We start from the raw sequence: 18,384 nt of genomic DNA, 5'->3' as shown, positions 1-18,384 counted from the left end.
CCCTCACAGAATTGATTAGAGGATTTAAACAAAGATCAAACTATTGGCACACAGAAGTCCTATAGATGCCAGCGTCTTCTGTCTACCTCTCCTCTCCTCTCCTCTCCCAAAGTGGAAGCTTTAAAAAGACAACGAAAGTAATGATACTAGTGACAATAATTATGCTTTCTAGATTATTTTTAATAGTTATCTTAATGAGACTTTTCTTAAGTCAATGCCCAGATCAATGTGTTTTAAGTCAATGTTCAGATGACTGAACAATAAAAAAAAACTAAGGAAAGTGAATGAAGGAAAACAACAAGAACTCATAAAATAGAATGAGAAGGTTAAATATACTAGGAAGGCAGGCATACGTGGCAAACCCCAGAATGTAAGATGTTGCCAAATGACATACTGCTAATATGCAATTCTTTGTAGTTTACAGTTTCAAGATGTTCTCACATGCATTATTTCAATTGGGTCTCACAACAATCCTGTCATGTGTACAGGGCAAGCATTACATTTTACAGGAGAATCTGAAGCTTGGTAAGAAGTATTACCAAAAGAAAAAGGACTACTTACGGTGAGAGTATCAAGAATTAAAGGATTTAAACTAAACTAGAAAAATCAGAACTAAATATCAGAACCTTGTGAATTAAACTACTACCACTGGAATTATGAAGTGCTTTTCTAGTTACCTACTCTGGACAGTAAAAGCATATCTTAAAGAAGACTTACATTTATGACCTCTTTAGCCTCTGTTTTGGTTTCCTTGTTGGTATCTTGGGTTTTAGAAGCAGCTTTAGCAGCAAACATGCCCATAATTCCTTTGGGCTGTTGGGAACTCTGTTTGGGGACAGGTGGGCCATGACCATTGGTGGTCAACTCATTATTGGCTTGTGTCTCAGGTGATACTGGAAGATCTGACTGCTCAAACTTTTCAGAAGATGAGGATTCAGCAGGAGCTCTAGGGACTGCAGCTGCACACTGGATGGCACTAAACCTGAGGACAGATAGGTCACATTAAATTAATGTCAACTTCAAGCCGTACTTTCAAACTCTTGCTTCTTCCACACAATACTTTCTGACCCTAATACTATAAAATTAGGAAATTTTAGAACCAGAATGGATTTGAGAAATTATTTTATGCAACAAGTGCTGGAGAAAAGTGAGTGAATTATCCTAGGTTATACAACTCGTTAGTAATAGAACTAAAATTGGAAGGTGTCTTCTACCATACCATATGGAAAATTTAAAGTTAAATTTTAAAGTTTAAAATTTAAAGTTAGTAATTTCACTATCCTTGGTAAACCAAATGGTTATCTCTTGTTTTTAAAGACCTTCACCTTATAGGGCTTGATATACTATAAATATTGACTGAATCAAAATTAAGAGTTTTAAATATTAACATTTCCTGGCAACTCTCCCAGCCAGAATGGATCATGCTTGAAAATATGGAAGCAGCTGGGAACAGAGCTACTGGCTCCTATAACCTGTGGTCCTTTACAGTCATTTGTTAATAATAATTTCTAATAATCTCAACTAACAGCCCCAGACAAGTATGCCCATAGCCAAGTGAAGAAATTTGTAACAAACTTCATAGCATATTAAAGGGAACATTCATCTCTTCTTTAATCATTGTAGATGTGCCTATTTCACAAAAATCCATAATGTAATGTTCTATACTGTGAATGGGTAACCGATTCAGCCTTCTCAAATGGCTGTACTTTGCTTTAGTTTTCCAACATTTCCTAACAAAGAACAGCATTTTATTTCCCCCAGTCTTTTGCTTATTGGGGTAGTTGAGAGCTCCTTGAAGGTTAAGTGTATTATTATTCATGTTTTGTATTTCAAGTACCCAGTACAAGACCTGGCACATAGAAATACAGGTTGAATGACAGATTATTTAAGTCACTGAAAGATTATTTTAAGTCAACTTGGGGTGGGAAAAGATGGAGGTTAAGAAACTATGTGGTGATAGCAATTACATTAGAGATTAATCATGTACAGCTTCAAGATTAACTGCTAGAATAACTGGCCTAAGAAAAAAATCCCTGATAAAATCACTTGATTTCAGAAGTAACTTTAGGCTGAGCAGCCCCAAGCTAGAGCCCACAGCTCCAAAAACATTCTACTGATTTATTATGGTCCACATAGAAAGCCCCAGATTAACACAAATAGTTTGTGCATCAGAGTTCAGAACAGACGGAAATCATTTCCTTTCACCCACCAGTCTTCCTCTCTGGCCTTGCAAGGCTTCCATGTACAAGGAAAAGAGCGATGTTTTATTTCATTGACAACATCTAAAGTTGGCCCTAAGACAACTCTTTCTCCTTTTGGTCTACATTCCACACCTTAGGGTCAGGACCAGGAACTGGCAATGGGGAAGAGACCAAGTTAGGCTGGGAACATGTCTGAGAGAAGAATCTGCTCAATCCTAAAATTTCAGCTTTTTTCCTGTCACAACACTTCTTAAAACACATGAAACAATGAGTCAGATCTCACCTGGCCTGTAATTCTCAGGACTAAACACAAACTTCTTTATTAGAGATAAATTCTTCACATTTCTATAGAGGATATTTTAAGTATTTAAGAAAAGGTTTATTAAAGGGCTTCCTACTATCACATTTCTACTTGCCATGTTTATTGGTGGTCCCTATGCAAATTTCATTTTGGAGTTTTGAGTCAATTTTATTTTTGTTTGCTTACGTGCTAGATACAACAGAGTTGATTTTTAGAGCTTGACATGCCACAACTAGATTTTAAAACAGACTATTTCTTAAATCTAATAATTAATTTACATAAATACATCAGGGTGTTAATATTTTCTTATAATCCTTCCCTAAAAGACAAAAGACATAAATTATTACTCTTTAGCTGTATAATTATACTTGTGTATTTAATAAATATTGGTATGCCTATTACCTTCAAGGTTTTGAGCTAAAGAAAGAAAAGAACTAATGTCTATCATTAATTCACTCAACAATTATTTACTAAATGCTTATCATTTGCCAGGCACCATTTTGGTATATAGCGGTTAACAAAATAGACACAATCCTATTTTAACGGAACTTACAGAAATTATTTTTGGCAATTCTATTTCTATTTCTCCTCAAGGGCCCAGCTCTATCAGTTATTCCACCTCCCTCAGTATCTTCAACTATTTCCTCTTTTGCGGCTCTTTCCTAGTAATACAAGTTCAAGGCATTCTCAACTTTAAAAATGTATTTATCATCCCTTATTTTCAATTCCTTTGTAGCAAGTTACCTCCCTTTTCTCTCCATTTTACTGTCAAATTTTCTGGAAAGTTCTCTGTATTTGCTGTCTCACTTCCTTACATCCCATCTACTCAGTTGACCAGAATGTGGTCACTCCACTGAAAATGCTCTTACCACGGCCATCACTTTTCAGTTCCTATTTTACTTAGCTTCTCAGCAAGGTTTGAACTGTCATTCAGTCCCTCCTTCTGGAAACTCTTTCCTTAGTTTTAAGAACTTCATATGCTCTCATGATTTTCCTCTTACCTCTGGCTGCTCCTTTTTCTGCCCATTGCTTAAAAAATGGCTGCCACTTAAATAGTGCTTACTGTGTGCTAAGCACTGTTCTAAATGCTTTACATATATTAATTCAATTGTCTACAACCCTGAGATCGATACTATCGTTAGTTTAATTTTACTGACAAGGAAACTGAAGCAGAGAGGTTAATTTCCCCAAGGTTATCCTGCTAGTACTTGTGGCTAGAGTTTTACTTTCTGCCCTTCTTTTATTCTATACATTCTCTCTGAATGATTGTATCTATTGCTGTAGCCCAATTAATCACCTATTTTCTCTGATTCCAAAATCTCTACCTTTACCCCAGATTTTTCTCCTTAGCTCTAGACTCACCTATCTATTGCAATGGACATCTCCACTTGGACTCCCCACAGGGTACTCAAATTCAACATGTCCAAACCCAATTCATCATTTTTCCCTCTCTCCCAAAGCCTGCTCCTCCTCATATACTCCCATTCTTAGCGATGGTACCAATACCCATCCAGCAATTCAAGCCAGAAACATGGCCATCATCCTTAACACCATCAACAGCTCCTTCCGCCAACCATGGCCCCACCATACACATTCTCCTGGTCTCTAACCACTACCATACCATCCAGTTTTTGATGGTATGACTCTAACCTTTGTACTTCTCCATCCCCAACACCATTACTGTACTTTAGATAACTGTCATCTCCACCCTGAATAACTGCAACATAACTCCTTCCTGATGGCCTTGCCGTCAGATTACTCCCTTCAGATCTGTTTTCACCACTGCAGCCAAAGTGATCTTTCTGTAATGCATTCTGATCATTTCAATCATCTATTTCAAAATCTTCAGTGGCTCCCCTGTGCCCCTGTAATAAAGTCTGAATTCCTTATCCCAGTAGTCAAATCATAGTCTGATTCCTTGTATCATTATTTCCTGCCCCTCACTTTAAGTTCCAGCCATAGAAAACTATGTGGTTCTGCACAAGCACCATGTTTTCTCTCAACCCTGTTCTTACTCTCCCACTTTCCTCTGACTACTTCTACTACGACTTCAGGCCTCAACTTAGATGTTCTGTTCAAGAAGCCACCTCTGTCTTGCCCCCTCACTCCACAACCAAAAAGGCAGGGTTGCGGGGAGGATGAGTGCCCCCTACAACATCCTCCCACCCTATTACTCCCATTGTAGCACTGTCACACTGTACTGTAATTGGCCCCCATAGGACCATCAGTTTCATAAGCAGGTACTGGGCCATATCGACTCTATAGTATGTGGCACATCACACATACTCATCAGATCTTTGTTGAATTAATTCAAATTATCATCCTTAGTACCTGTCAAAGTAGTAGGTATTCAATATATGTCTGGGGATCTGGTATGAACCCTCTATACAACCTCACAAAGTAGGCATTATTATATCCAATTTAAAGATGAAGAAACCAAAGCTCAAAAGAGTTTAAATAACTTGTCCAAAGCCACCAGGCCATTAAACAACAAAGCCACAACTCAAGCCCATGACCATCAGTTTCCAAAACCAACGTGCATTATTATAGTCCATCTTCTCCCTGTGCTGTGAAAGATACAAAAAAACAAGACCCGATCCTGGCTGTGGAAGATCAACTGATTCTGGATGGAAGGTAGAGGGATATCAAATTAGGAACAGTTTTTTGAAGGACAACATTTGAACTGGTTCTTGAAGGATGAGTAGGATTTAGACAAGCAAAGACTAGAGTAAAGGAGTAAAGAGGGGGCACCACAAACATTTCTGTTGGTAATGACAGGATAAATACATGAGAAAGAGATTTATGGGGAGTCCACTGGGGTTTTCAATATGGGTTGTGGCTGCTATTTTTCACCTTATGATGTACTAATAAAACCAGGCATGTGTCTTACTGCAAGATAAATGGGGTTTTACTAGACTTGGCGTTCACTCTTAAGAGGCAGCCACTGTATAAACATCTTACAAAACCAATTCGTAAAGAAGCCCACAAGGAACATTAAGGAGCTCACTTGCTGCAGTTCTGCAAGTTGCTTTTAAGGATGTCATAGTCGGTATTGAACAGAGGCCCACTGTCCTTTAGCATGGCTTTCTGGATGCTGTACACATGTATGCTGGCAGTCACAGCTAGCTTGGACTTCACTGCTACAAGTCAACAGGAAAAGCAGTCTGTTAATACACAAACTTCATAGCATGGTGGTGACTTTAACAAGAAACCCTGCTGCATTAAAACCATTTGTAATTTGTGGTGATCCCAAAAGCTCTAAAAGGCCAAACAGTCATATATATAGAATAATAGCAACTCTTCTGTCTGTGATAAGGACATTATGAAAGGTAGGTGGTGAGTCAGTTTTAAGTACAGTACCTGTGAGGATATCACTCATCCAGTGGACACTCAGTAAATACTAATGAATGATTGATCATACTATGATGTGTGTGTTTTTTCTTTTTTTTTTCAGTCAGGGAAGAATCTTATACTAGCATATAATTGAGGAATAACTAATTTCTGAGAAGTCTCACTTATGTAATTCAATTTTAGTTTACAAAAAAAAACTATATATAACAAAAATACTATAAACCAGATAAATCTGCAGATAAAAAACACAAAAGAACATCTTAAGAACAAATTTTAGGTTCCATGAAGGAAGGGACTAACGCCTAACTTGTTCCAAGTCTCCAGTGCCTAGTACAAAGATTGATACAGAATAGATACTCATTATGTATCTACTGGACAAATAAATCTACCATTGTCAGAATTCAGAAAGAAAATATTGGACATTTCTACTATCTTGAATACCTTAAAGTTAATTTGTAAGAAAAGGACTCCACTGGTGGGCATCTATATACAAAGTACAACAGTGCAGGTTTTGTCTTAAGACATAATCCAAGATCACATGGACCCTGACTGTTCAAAATTCCTTTGAATTGGGTAATAAAAAATAAAACAGTAGCATTAACAGTCTTGAAATGGGTAAACAAACTTAATTTAGAAGTCATACTAAGTCTTATTGACTTTAAAAAGCATTCTTCAATATTCTTCAAAAAATTGTTATGGAACACAATGCGATATTTAGAGAACACTGTCTTTTTACAGTTGATGGGATGTTCCTTATGTATTCATAAAAGGTTTTACATGTTTGTCATGAGTTTTGAAATCCTGTGGTAAAAGTGCTTTATAAATGTTAACAGCTATTGGCCTTGAAAATAGGAAGTTAGTATAGTATCATATTTTAACATGTTTCAGAAACTACTAATAAAAGGAATATATGGCTCTTCAGTAAAACAGCTAAATATATGAGACGTTAGTGGCAGATTTTTTTTTTATTGTACCTACACTGATGCCTTAAGAGGAAAAGCTAGCTAAATTGCTAAAATACTTGCCTTCTAATTTATCTTCTCTCACTACTGCAACCTTGTGGCACTGTAAGGAAATAACACTTTATTAGTATTTAAAGTAATACAACTTGCAGTTTTAAAGTTTCCTTGCCAATAATTCAATTGTACTTGGATATAAAATTAGAAACATTAGGTACCCCTAAAAATATACTTTACAGTTTAATAGTTATACTCATTTTTAACTTTGTTACTTTAAAACTTCTCAATCAGGTTAAGGAAAGTGAGAGAGTACAGTAATACAAAAAACCCCCACAAAAACCAAACCAAACCAAAACAAAAACAAAAAAAAAAACACAGCATCTCAAATTAGTGTGAGGAAAAGAGGACTTTTTAGTAAGTGATGTTATGAGATTACTGTATAATCACATGGAACCAGATAAAAATTGGATCAATCTCTCACACTATACAATAAAATAAATTCTAAATCCATAAGAGATCTAAACATATAGAATGAAACCAGATATGCAAAAGAAAAAAATATGGGTGAATTCTTCCATAGCTAATATAATCTGAGAATGAGGAAAAATTCAGAGGTAACTGAAATAATCCATAAAAACTAACAAATCATTTTTGGATGACAAAAAAACTTAAGTAAAAAGACAAAAGTAAGTGGGAAAAATATCTGCAACCTACATCACAAAGAGTTAATATGTAGCTTCTAAAACAGAGGAAACAAAGACTAACAATCCTTTGGAAAATAGGCAAGAGGTATGAAGAGACAGCTAATAGAGGAGAAATGTTGATGACCCTGAAACAGGACCACACATGCTGTGCAGAAACAGGCACTCTCATATGTTGCTGGTAGGAATGAAGAATGGAGAAGTATTTAGCAATACCCAGTGAAGTTCATATACATCTGACTTCTAGGAACATAACCCTAAAACACAGGCAAAAATATACAAAATAAATATACACTGCAGCACTAAATGTAATAAGCAAAGACTGTAAATAACTCAAATTAACTACCAATAAGAGACTACTGAATAAACTAAGGTATACCTATCAATGTAGGATCATGTGGCTGTAATAAGGAATGAGAAATATATCTGTAACTGCCATGGAGTGATGCTCCAGATCTACTGTAAGTTAAAAAAAAAAAAGTACAAAATAAAGTGTAAAGAATGAAAACTTCTATCTGGGACAAGAAGGATAATATAAACACATATTTGCTTATATTAAAAAAAATACAACAATAAGAACAATTGAAGGACAACACAAAACTAATAAAAAGTTACCTATAAGAGAAAGGAGAGAACCTAAAAACTGAAAGTAAGGGGAAAAACTGAATTTAACTAGATACTGAGTTGGTGGCTTAACTACAGAACGAAATTATTTCAAGTGATCCTAAAACACAGGCTGATTGTACATCCCTAGTAGATATAGCCTACAGACAAAAAGAACTGCAAAGAGATCTTAAGCTGTTTTCAGTAGTCATATTGTTAGTAAAACTATTGGTTTTGCTTTTCTAAATCTCATATATTTGGCTAAAGCAACCACATATTAATGTTAATGTTAGGAAACACCAAAGTTTATAACATAAGAAAAAAAGCAATTTAAAATCAAGTAAGTTTTTAAAAAGCATAACTGTAAATTTGAACTGGGAATATTAGTATATCTTCATAACACATCTTCTCTTAAAAAAACCCCAAACATTCTTAAAAATGTCATGTTCTACAAAATTGTACATGAAAATTACAAAGCTTATGAGAAAAACCAACATTAGGAACTAATCACTCAAACCTATGTAACTTTGTAACAGGAGCCCTAGAAACAATAATTGGCACCCTCAGGAGAAAATATGGCAGCCCAGACAGTTCAGCGTGACTAAATGCTACCTTAGGGAGTATTAGAGAAATGCATAAAAACAACACGTGGAAGTGCCACTGCTAAAACAACACAGACCAGAGTGGAGCTCTGAATCAGTGGGTCCCTGTTAAGGGAGTAAGTTCAGCATCCAGAAACCCAGACCCTGGCTGGGGGCAAGCCCTTTGAGCTTTTTGGCAGTTAAAGAAAAAGGAAAAATATAGGTGGGTTGATATGAGATAGTTCTTCTTTATAGAAAAATTCAGCCAATAAATCCAGAAGGAATGATAGAAGTAGAACATTAACATTTTGTAACTCCTAGTGAATTAATGATCTAGGCAACAATAAAATCAATCTCAGCTAAAGAAAAGCTAATACAGAACTTCATAAAGGATGAATCAGGCTGATAACCTCTAACAACACAAAAAGAGTCAACCAAACATTTCTGTGAAATTATCAAATAACTCTCTGGAAGACTGTCCAGGATGGGATGGATGAGAAGGAGGCTTGTACTGTCTATGTATTATTAAGCATTTTTTTTTACAATAATAATTATTGGAAAAATAAAAATTATTTACATGCTGAAAAATCCATATAAAGCCTGTGTGTCTTTTTTCTTTCTAGAAACACTTAAAACTTAAAAAAGAAAGTAGAACCTGACATTAGAAGAGCTGACATTATGCTCAATAATCTGCTTTTTTTTTAAGGTGGGCTCTCTTTAAGGAAAAAAGCATGGGTAAGCATCCACACTTCGTCAGTAATTTTACAGGGTTCCCCAGGACAGGGCTTCAAAATTCCAACAACCACAGCAACTCTACTATTAATATATTTTATATTTTAGGATTCCAGTTAAGATTTCATTTGATACTTTTGGTTACCAGAGGGGGAGAGGGATAGGGAGGGAAAGGAGTTTGGAATTAGCAGATATAAACTATACATAAAATAAATAAACAACAAGGTCCTACTGTGTAGCACAGGGAACTATATTCAATACCTTATAATAACCTATAATAAATAAGAATATGAAAAAGAATATATATATATGTGTGTGTAACTGAATCACTATGCTGTACACTAGGAACAGAACATTGTAGATCAACTATACCTCAATAAAAAATAAATAAATGAAAAAAAAACTTCATTTGATAAAGCATACTGCTGCTTTAAAAAAGGTAGGCAGAATTTAAATGCCCTTTTAAATTTAGAAACAGAAGGCCTTACATAAGCAAGCCAAAGCATAGAAGTTTTTAACTGATTATGTGTTACATATCATTTTGAAAAACAGTCTCCAAAAAATGCATTGAGGAATACAATTCAAATGTACTTTCAGGGGTTCATCTAAGAATCCCCTGAACCCTGAAGACCATCCAAGGATCGGAAATTAAGAACCTCTGTCATATGGGTTAGACTAAAACTCTATAACTCTATTTTAAAACATAAATTCTTAACCTTGGACCTTTGTTCCAAAGGTCTGTGAACGCTAAAAGTTTTATGAATGTGTGAACATATACATTATTCTTTCTCAAGGAATCAGTGATCAAAAAAAGAGTAATACCCACTGTTTTAAAGGTACACAATGATTCCCAGGTAAAGAACTGACTATATGACTAAAAGGAAGGCTTTGGCTAAATTCCAGAAATTCTTGAAATAGAAGGGGGTTATTTAACCCTGGAAACAAAGGAAAGAAGACATTCAGATGCAAACTTCAGCGGGAACTACGCCAGAGCCATACAGGGAGAGGATTCTGGTTAGGTTTATTTCTGAGAGCAAATGAATCAGGTCTACCTAATCTTGTTTCAGATACATAATGACATCTGAATCCATCTACACTTGCAAATATCCCGATTTTCATCAGGCTTACCAAGTAGCTTACCAACAAGGACAGAATATGCTGGTCATTGAATATAAGGATCTGATACCCCTAGCAAGTTTTGCTTCTCCTTGTAAATTACTAAATTGCCATTCCAGTTTTAAATCTCACATGCGTGAGACTGTTGATACAAGTCAAATCCAGTCAGTATTTTGACAAATCTGGCTTCTGAACTTATGAGTCTTAGGGAAAGTCAAAAAGGAGTAGGAAAATATGTATCATTGAATCTCTGAGAAGGACTCAGATCCTTGAGCAAAATTCTGTAGGGCAGGTGGTGGTGGTGTGGGAGTAAAGAACCTTCAGGTAAGAGGTGTGGGAAGTGAGAACAGAGGAGGTGCACCTCAGTTTGGGAAGGAAGCAAGAGACGAGGAATTATCAAAATTCCCAAGGATCAGTCTGGTGCAGGAGAAGGAATGGAGTTATCTCAGCAGAGCTTCTGGGTGAAAGCTCAAATTAAAATCAAGTTCACTTAATAAAATATAAAATTTGTACTTGTCCCCAACATACCTTCAAAAAGTAAGAAAGAGGAATAACAGAAGCAGTTTCCTAATGTCTTTTTGCCTAGGAAAATTGTACAATAATGACACAGTCTCTGCATCATAGCCAAGATATTACCCAAACTTCTCAAAGTTTTAGGTTTAGACTAAAAATCCAAAATAATCATCATCTTCAAGCAGCTTTGTAAAACTTCCATAATACCGAATCTTGTTGTTATTTTTTGCCCTGTGTTATGTAACACTTGATGGCTCAAACACTTTTAAACTCATTATAAGATTCTGAGAACTTACGGAATGTCCATTCTGAATGAGACTGCCAGACACTAAATAGGTGACATGCAGTTGGGCTCCTGAATTTTCCTTTCGCTTCCTTTCAACATAATCATACAGCATCCTGTTCCAAACAAAAGGCACAAGTAAGTCATTAGGAAAAGTTTACCTCATCAACTCTTAATTCATGACTTAAAAGTTAGATATATTAAATCTGACAGTCCATCAAATATTCTACAGAGTAATTTTGCTCTGTCCATGGACAGAGAGTTAAAAAAAGATGGATGGAACATAGGGGTTGTGGTCAACTTATATTGAGCTGGCACAGTGACCAAGCAACTGAAATAAAAGAAATATAATAATAGGTCAAGAGGGACTGAGCCTACATTAAAACAGAGGCAAAGCCACACAATGGATAGAATAATGAATCAAGAAAAAGTTCAGTCACTATCTAGCTATGTGATCCTGGATAAATTACTTCGTTTTTCCAGGCCTCCATATCCTGAGGTATTATTTGGGAGGGATCCACTAGATGGGCAATTTTTTTAACCTGGGATTCCTGTGGCCATCCATAACCTTCCACTGCCCAAAACTGTAAGCAAAATGTATTTCTTGAGGGGAAGGTGGAAATAGTTCAGGGTTTTCCAAAGATTCACAAAAAGATTACTCCAAAACATTAAGAACCACTATGGAGATGATCACAAGTGTCCAGCTCTGAAATTCCAACTTTATGATCATTCATATCCAGTGCTGTTCCAGAACTGCAGAATGTAAGAGCTTACTCACACTGCTTAGTATTCATTAACCTGAGATTACAAAACATTCAATGTAGTAATAATGCTGCTTTTAGTATCATCTCTAAGTTCATTTTTATCCTTACAATCCAGCTAGTATCAGAAGCTGACTCCCCTCAATAACTTAAAAATTTAATAGAAACATCAACCAAATTGACACATCATTTGTATCTTTTATTTCAAGAAACACTGAGCCTCTATGACATGTCATACTTCTGCCAAGATGGCTGGAAACAAAAATTCCAAGGGAAATTCAACCTACACTGTTGGCTACTCTTTTGACTTCCTTGATCCAATGCCTCACTGAGTGTCCTGCCACCCCTCTAACTGCCTCTGCTCCATTTCCGGCACAGACTTGACTACCTCCTCCTTCCTAAACTGTTGGGGTTGTGTCTTCAGCTACCTTCTCACACTCTATATTAGAATGATCAACGATCTGGGTTTGCCTGGATCTGAAGGGTTTCCTGAGACATGGACTTGCAGTGCTAAAACCGGCAGTCCTGGGCACACCAGGATGATTGGTCACCTTACTGCATATTCTCCTTGATCCATTTCATTCATCCTTATGGCTTCATTTATTCCCAACAACAACATCATCTGCTCAAACTACCCAAGCCAGAAATCTGGGAGTCATTATCCTTCACTTCTCCCTGTCCAGTGATTTGCCAGATCTTGTCAGTTCTCCCTCCCAAGTAATTCTTGACTCCATGCCCTCCAAATCTCTTGACTGGACCATTTCAATTCCAAGTGTTAATTTCCTCTTCCTACCCCCTTCCCATTCATTATCCACAAGGCTGCCAAGGTGAAATTTTAAAAATGCAAATGAAGTCATTCTGTCAACAAAACTTTACTGAGTGGCTACTTCAGGTTTTATGCCTTGAGGATAGGGCAGTGAACAAAACCACAGTTCCTACCCATTCAGAGTTTGCACTGTAGAAAAGAGAGACAAAGAATAAACAAACAAAATATGTCAGACTCTATAGGAGAAAAAAAAAAGATTAGGAGAATTAGGAGAACTGCCTGAAGAAGTTTTGCTATTACATGATTAGGGAAGGCATCATGAGCAGAGCCCTGCAGGAAGTAACAGAGCCACCAATGCAGATATCTCAGGAAAGAAGGTTCCAGGTAGAAAGAACAGCAAATGCAAAGGTTCTGAGGCAAGAACATAAGCAATGTCCAAGGAACAGAAATGGGTGTGTGTGCTGAATAAGGAAGCAGGGGAGAAGAGAGCCAAGTGCCAGACATGCAGGGCTCCATGGCCCTAAGCAGGACTTTAAGCAAGGAAGCCACTAGAAGGTTTAGAGCAGAAATAAGATGATCTCACCTTACAGGGGACTCCTGATTCCCGTGTGAATATACTGTCGAGGGGCAAGGAAGGAAGCAGGGAGACCAGTTAGGAGGCTACTGCAGTAATCCAGGCCAGAGATGCTGGTGGCTCAGACTAGGGGTGGCAGCAATGAAGGTAGTAATTAGTGGATGAATTATGGGTATATCTTAAAGGGAGAAACAACAGGATTTGCTGATGGATTGACCGAAGGGTATGAGAGAAAGAGAAGTCAAGGATGATTATATTAATCAACTCAAAAAAAAAAAAAAAAAAAAGGCTGTTACTCACTGAGATGGAGAAAAGCAGGAGACATGGGGGAGAAATGAGGAATTAAGTTTGAAGGCATGTTAAACCTGAGGTGTCTACTAGTGATCAAGTGTTGTTAAAAAGGTAGTTGACTATTCTCATCTGAAGTATTATTCCTTGTTTGAAAGTTTACAGTAGTGCTCCATCTTCTAAGGAGCAACTCCAACTCCCTAGCAGCGACATGTAAGACCTTTCTTGCTCTGGCCCCTGTATCTCTCACCATTCTCCCAAACTCATACTACTTTCAATGCAAGAAACACTCTGCAGTTCCCCTGGCTCCTTTGTAAGCCCCTCCTTCTGCCTAGAATGCTCTTCTCAGACCTCAGCCACCTAATTTCTCATCACAACAGCAGCTCAGTTATCACCTATGTGAATCCTCCCCTACCACCACCAGGCCAGCAGGGCACCCCTCCCCTCTTAAGTTCTAACAGAACCTATTCCGTATCTGTTATTATAGCACTCACCACACTATATTCTAACTATTTAGTTTAAATTTCTACCATTCCCACTAGACTATAAGCATCCTGAGGAAAAAATATGCCCTATTCAGCATTTCTGTTGATTCCTCTATCTTGTTCTCTTTAGTGTTTCTGTCCACGCAGCAATTATGTTAGGAAAGATGAGGCACACAGATTTACAAACATTTTGGTTTATTTATGCTAGTTAGGACATGCCAGTAGAAATGAACAGCAGGGACCCCGCCCAAGATGCTTTCAAGCTTGCTGGCTAAATGCTTTATCTTTTATCAATAACTCACATTCTTGCCTATATCATCAGTCATTGTCCTCTGTGCACCCCATATCAACCCAGTTCTCTTATATTAACAAGAAGGTCAAAACTGCACAAACCCTTTAAAAAAAAAATTTCTGCATAATTTCTGAATCTCCAGAGCAGGTTCATCTAATTTTATTATGCCAAACATCTTACCAACAAAACACGCAAATTACTCTTAAATATGAATGACAATATGTATGACTTCTTACAAGATGCACTTCCTACACACATAATTAACTATACCTTCTCATCTTCTTATTTTAATTCATTTATTTTCCCTCCTGATCAGTTCACTCATAATTTTCCCTTGGATGAATACAGTGTATAGTCTATATTGCCTTCGCTAATCTATTTTAATTCCTTCACAGCATTTTTATAACCTAAAATTACCTTGTTTAAGTTAATGATGGGAGGGACCTTATCTGTCAGGTTTGCTGTTTTATGACAGAGCCTAAATAATATTAAAAATATAGTAAAAACTGAAAAAATACCTCTTTAATGAATCCAAGCAAACAATAACAACCATGTCCAGTCACTGCCTTCAGTGCCAACAATGATACTTTAAATGATCCCATTATAGGTAAAAGGAAAAAAAAAGGTGACAGGACACTTTTAAGTATCAGTTTTCTCATCTGTTAAAGAGGCTGACAGCACCCATCACATTGGACTGTTATAAAGATTATGTAAGATAAACGTCTGTGAAAATAGTACCATAGTGCTCAGTACTCACTCAATAAATATTTACAGGCATGAAGATGCAGTGATTGTGGCATACCGTATTTTCCAAAGAAGGCTGCAACATCTCCCATAGGGTGGAGTCCATCCCCTCCCCTTGAATGTGGGAAAGCTAGTGAGTCATTTTAACCAAAAGAAATGAAGCAGACCTGACACTGCTTGACTTCCGATGCAAGTCAGAAAAGGCAATAAGCTTCTGCCTTGCACTGGAGCACTAGCTTTTGGGGTCCTGAACGGCTGTGTAAGAAGTCTGACTACCTGAAGATACCATTCTCTTAGGAAACACCAGGCCATATAAACAGACCACACGCAATGACTGGTCAATAGCCCCTGCTGAAGACCCAGCTGATGGCCAGCATCAGCTGCCAGACTCATGGGTAAAGATGCCTACAGATGATTGGGCTCCAGCTGTTGAAGCTTCCAGCTGAGGCACCAGACAACATGGAACAGAGATAAACCATTCTCACTGTGCCTCGCCCAAATCCCAAGCGAAAAGAATCTATAAACATAATAAAATGGTTGTTTCAAGCGATTAAATTTGGGGGCAACATGTTACATAGCAATAGTAAGTGGAAAAGAGATGAACCTGATAAATGTGTTCCCTGCCTTCATGCAGCTTACATTCTCGTGGGAGGGAGGCATACAATAAGCAAGAAAATGTTAGCTAGTATTAAGAAATATGAAATGTTGGAACAACTGGATAACCACATGCAAAAGAATGAAGTTGGGCCCTTTCCTTACATCTTATAGAGAATGATTCTTGGGAGAAATAGTGACTGTTTATAGGTATACCTCGGAGATACTGCAGGTTCAATTCCACACCGCTGCAAAAAAGTGAGTATTAAAATAAAGCGAGTCACATGAATTTTCTGGTTTCCCAGTGCATATAAAAGTTATGTTTACACTATACTGTAGTCTATTAAGTGTGCAATAGCATCATGTCTAAATGAACAATGCATATAACTTAATTAAAAAATACTTTACTGCTAAAAAATGCTAACCATCATCTGAGCCTTTATCAAGTCATAATCTTTTTGCTAGCAGAGGGTTTGAAACACAGTGAGAATTACCAAAATGTGACAGAGACAAGAAATATTCAAATGCTATTGGAAAAATGGCACCAAGATACTTGTTCAATGCAGAGTTGCCACAAACCTTCAATTTGTAAAAAGTGCAATATCTGCAAGGTGCAATAAAGTGAAGCACACAAAACAAGATATGCCTATACACATTTTAGGCCTTCATTTAAAAATTAGCTTGAGCCAACACCTAATTTGAAAACTACAGCGTATTCCTATTATGAGCATTTTTAGTATATTGAGCACAAGATTATGTAGAAACTTTAAATATAATAATAATTATTGATGTAAAAGCTAACTACAAAACTCTCAGAAGAAAACACAAAAGTAAATCTTCATGACTTACTTGGGCTAGGTAAAGCCTTCTTAGATATGGTATAAAAAGTACAAGCAACAAAAGAAAAAAAAAACTGGACTCCATCAATAGTAAGAACTTTGTGCTTCAAGGGGTACCATCAAGAAAGTGCAAAGACAACCCACAGAATGGGAGAAAAATTTTGCAAATCATTATCTGATCGGGTTTTGTATTTAGAATGTAAAAAGAACTCTTAGAACTCAGTAATAAAAAGATAAAAAACCCAATGAAAAAAATGGGCAAAGGGTCTGAATAGGTATTTCTCCAAAGAAGATATACAAATGGCTAATAAGCATGTGAAAAGATCAAACTCATTAGTCACTACAGAAATGCAAATCAAAACCATAATGATAATCAATTTACACCCACTAGGATGGCAAAAGACATATAATAAAAAGAGTTGACAAGAATGTAGAGATATTGGAACCCTGATACTTTGCCAATGGAATTGTAAAATAGTGTAGCCCCTTTGAGAAACAGTTCATCAGTTCCTCAAAATGTTACATATGACCCAGAAATTCCAATCTTAGGTGTATAATCAAGAGAATGGACAATATATGTCCATACAAAAACATGTACACAAATGTTCATAGTAGCATTATTCATCATACCCTCTAAATGTGGAAACAACTCAAATGTCCATCAGTTGATGAATAAATGAAATATGGTATACCCATGTTATGGGTTGAACTGTGTTCCCCCAAAAAAGATATACTGAAGTCTTAACCACCAATACCTCACAGTGACCTTATTTGGAAACAGGGTCTTTGTAGATGTAACCAGTTAAGATGAGGTCGTACTGGAATAGAGTGGGCTCCTTAATCTACTATGACTGGAATCCTTGTAAGATGACCATGTGAAGATACAGACACCCAGGGAGGATGCCATGGGACTATGAAGGCAGATACTGGGGTTATACAGCTACAAGTCAAGGAATGCCAAAGACTGCCAGCAAACCACCAGAAGTTAGGAAGAAGCAAGGAAGGATTTTTCTCTATATGTTTCAGAGGGAGCATGACCCTACCAACACATTAATTTCAGACTTCCAGCCTCTAGAACTAAGACAATAAATTTCTGTTGTTTTAAACCATCCAGTTTGTAGTATTTATTCTGTTACGGCAGCCCTAAGAAAATAACATCCTGCATGATAGCATATTAATCAAACATAAAAAGGAATAAAGTACTGATACATGCTACAACATGGACAAACTTCTAAAATATTATGCCAAGTGAAAGAAACTAGATACACAAGATTACATATTATAAGGTTCCATTTATATGGACAGATCTATCTTTAGACAGAGTATTAGTTGGTTGCATTAATGCTGGGGGGACAAGAATGGTGAGGGACTGCTAACGGATACAAGGTTTCTTTTGGGGATGATGAAAATATTTTGAAATTAACTGTAGTGATGGCTGCACAACTCTGTGAATATACTAAAAATCACTGAACTGTACATTTTAAATGAGTGAATCATATGGTATGTGAATTAGATCTCAATACAGCTGTTCTTAAAAAAAGAATTATGAAAGGAATTAACAGGGTGACATAACAGAGAGTTAGGGAGGAGCAGGGATACCTGAAAGTGAGCATTAGGTAAGGGCTGTTACAAGAAGTAATGTGTCAAATTTAAGCTGAAACCTGAAGGATGAGGACAGCTAGGAGAAGAGCAGTCCAGGC

General features: G+C 36.8%; 1 protein-coding gene across 1 annotated transcript in view; it reads right to left on the bottom strand.

The window, feature by feature from the left end:
• The window catches only part of POLD3 (DNA polymerase delta 3, accessory subunit), a 44,610-nt gene that overhangs the window by 20,097 nt on the left and 6,129 nt on the right, over positions 1 to 18,384 (bottom strand). The window contains exons 3-6 of the mRNA XM_010989549.3: positions 11,355 to 11,457; positions 6,879 to 6,918; positions 5,510 to 5,642; positions 718 to 982 (exon numbers count right to left, since the gene is read on the bottom strand). Coding sequence (XP_010987851.2) covers positions 718 to 982; positions 5,510 to 5,642; positions 6,879 to 6,918; positions 11,355 to 11,457 — 541 coding nt within the window. The remainder of the gene's footprint in view (positions 1 to 717; positions 983 to 5,509; positions 5,643 to 6,878; positions 6,919 to 11,354; positions 11,458 to 18,384) is intronic.

Source organism: Camelus dromedarius, chromosome 12, assembly GCF_036321535.1.
Source record: "Camelus dromedarius isolate mCamDro1 chromosome 12, mCamDro1.pat, whole genome shotgun sequence".
Taxonomy (NCBI): Eukaryota; Metazoa; Chordata; class Mammalia; order Artiodactyla; family Camelidae; genus Camelus; species Camelus dromedarius.
This window is presented reverse-complemented; position numbering and strand designations above follow the sequence as displayed.